The sequence below is a fragment of the Seriola lalandi genome, unplaced genomic scaffold (genome assembly GCF_002814215.2).
Source record: "Seriola lalandi dorsalis isolate HSWRI2012SDOR001 ecotype SW California unplaced genomic scaffold, Sedor1 jcf7180001957835, whole genome shotgun sequence".
Taxonomy (NCBI): domain Eukaryota; kingdom Metazoa; phylum Chordata; class Actinopteri; order Carangiformes; family Carangidae; genus Seriola; species Seriola lalandi.
Window position 1 is genome coordinate 1 of NW_019428504.1, and position 573 is coordinate 573.

The window sequence follows — 573 nt, forward strand, 5'->3', positions numbered from 1 at the left end:
AGAGAGAAACTACAGGACATTCTGAGAGACACATGGACAAACATCTCACTGACACTGACTGAAGTGGATGTTTCACTGTCACAACCAGAGCCCAGGACCAGAGCTGACTTCTTAAAATATTCACAGGAAATCACACTGGATCCAAACACAGCAAATACATATCTGTTATTATCTGAGGGAAACAGAAAAGCAACATTAATGAGTCAACAACAGTCTTATTCTATTCACCCAGACAGATTCACTACATGGTGGCAGGTCCTGAGTAGAGAGAGTCTGACTGGACGTTGTTACTGGGAGGTGGAGTGGAGAGGAGGAGTTTCTGTAGCAGTCGCATACAAGAATATCAGCAGAGCAGGGAGATCAAAGGAATGTAGATTTGGAAACAATCACAAATCATGGGCGTTATATTGTAACCAAGACAGTTTTTCATTTAAGTTCAACAACATCAGCACTCCAGTCTCAGGTCCTCGGTCCTCCAGAGTAGGAGTGTACCTGGATCACAGAGCAGGTGTTCTGTCCTTCTACAGCGTCTCTGAAACCATGACTCTCCTCCACAGAGTCCAGACCACATTC

The 573-nt window shown here is 44.5% G+C and overlaps 1 protein-coding gene across 1 annotated transcript; it reads left to right on the forward strand.

The window, feature by feature from the left end:
* Nucleotides 1–6: 6 nt before the first annotated feature.
* On the forward strand, nucleotides 7–570 carry LOC147820426 (tripartite motif-containing protein 16-like protein; the record flags this gene model as incomplete). The annotated part of the gene is made up of 1 exon (XM_087173478.1): nucleotides 7–570. A coding segment is annotated over one exon (564 nt), but the record flags the coding sequence as incomplete, so codon positions are not given.
* Nucleotides 571–573: the final 3 nt, after the last annotated feature.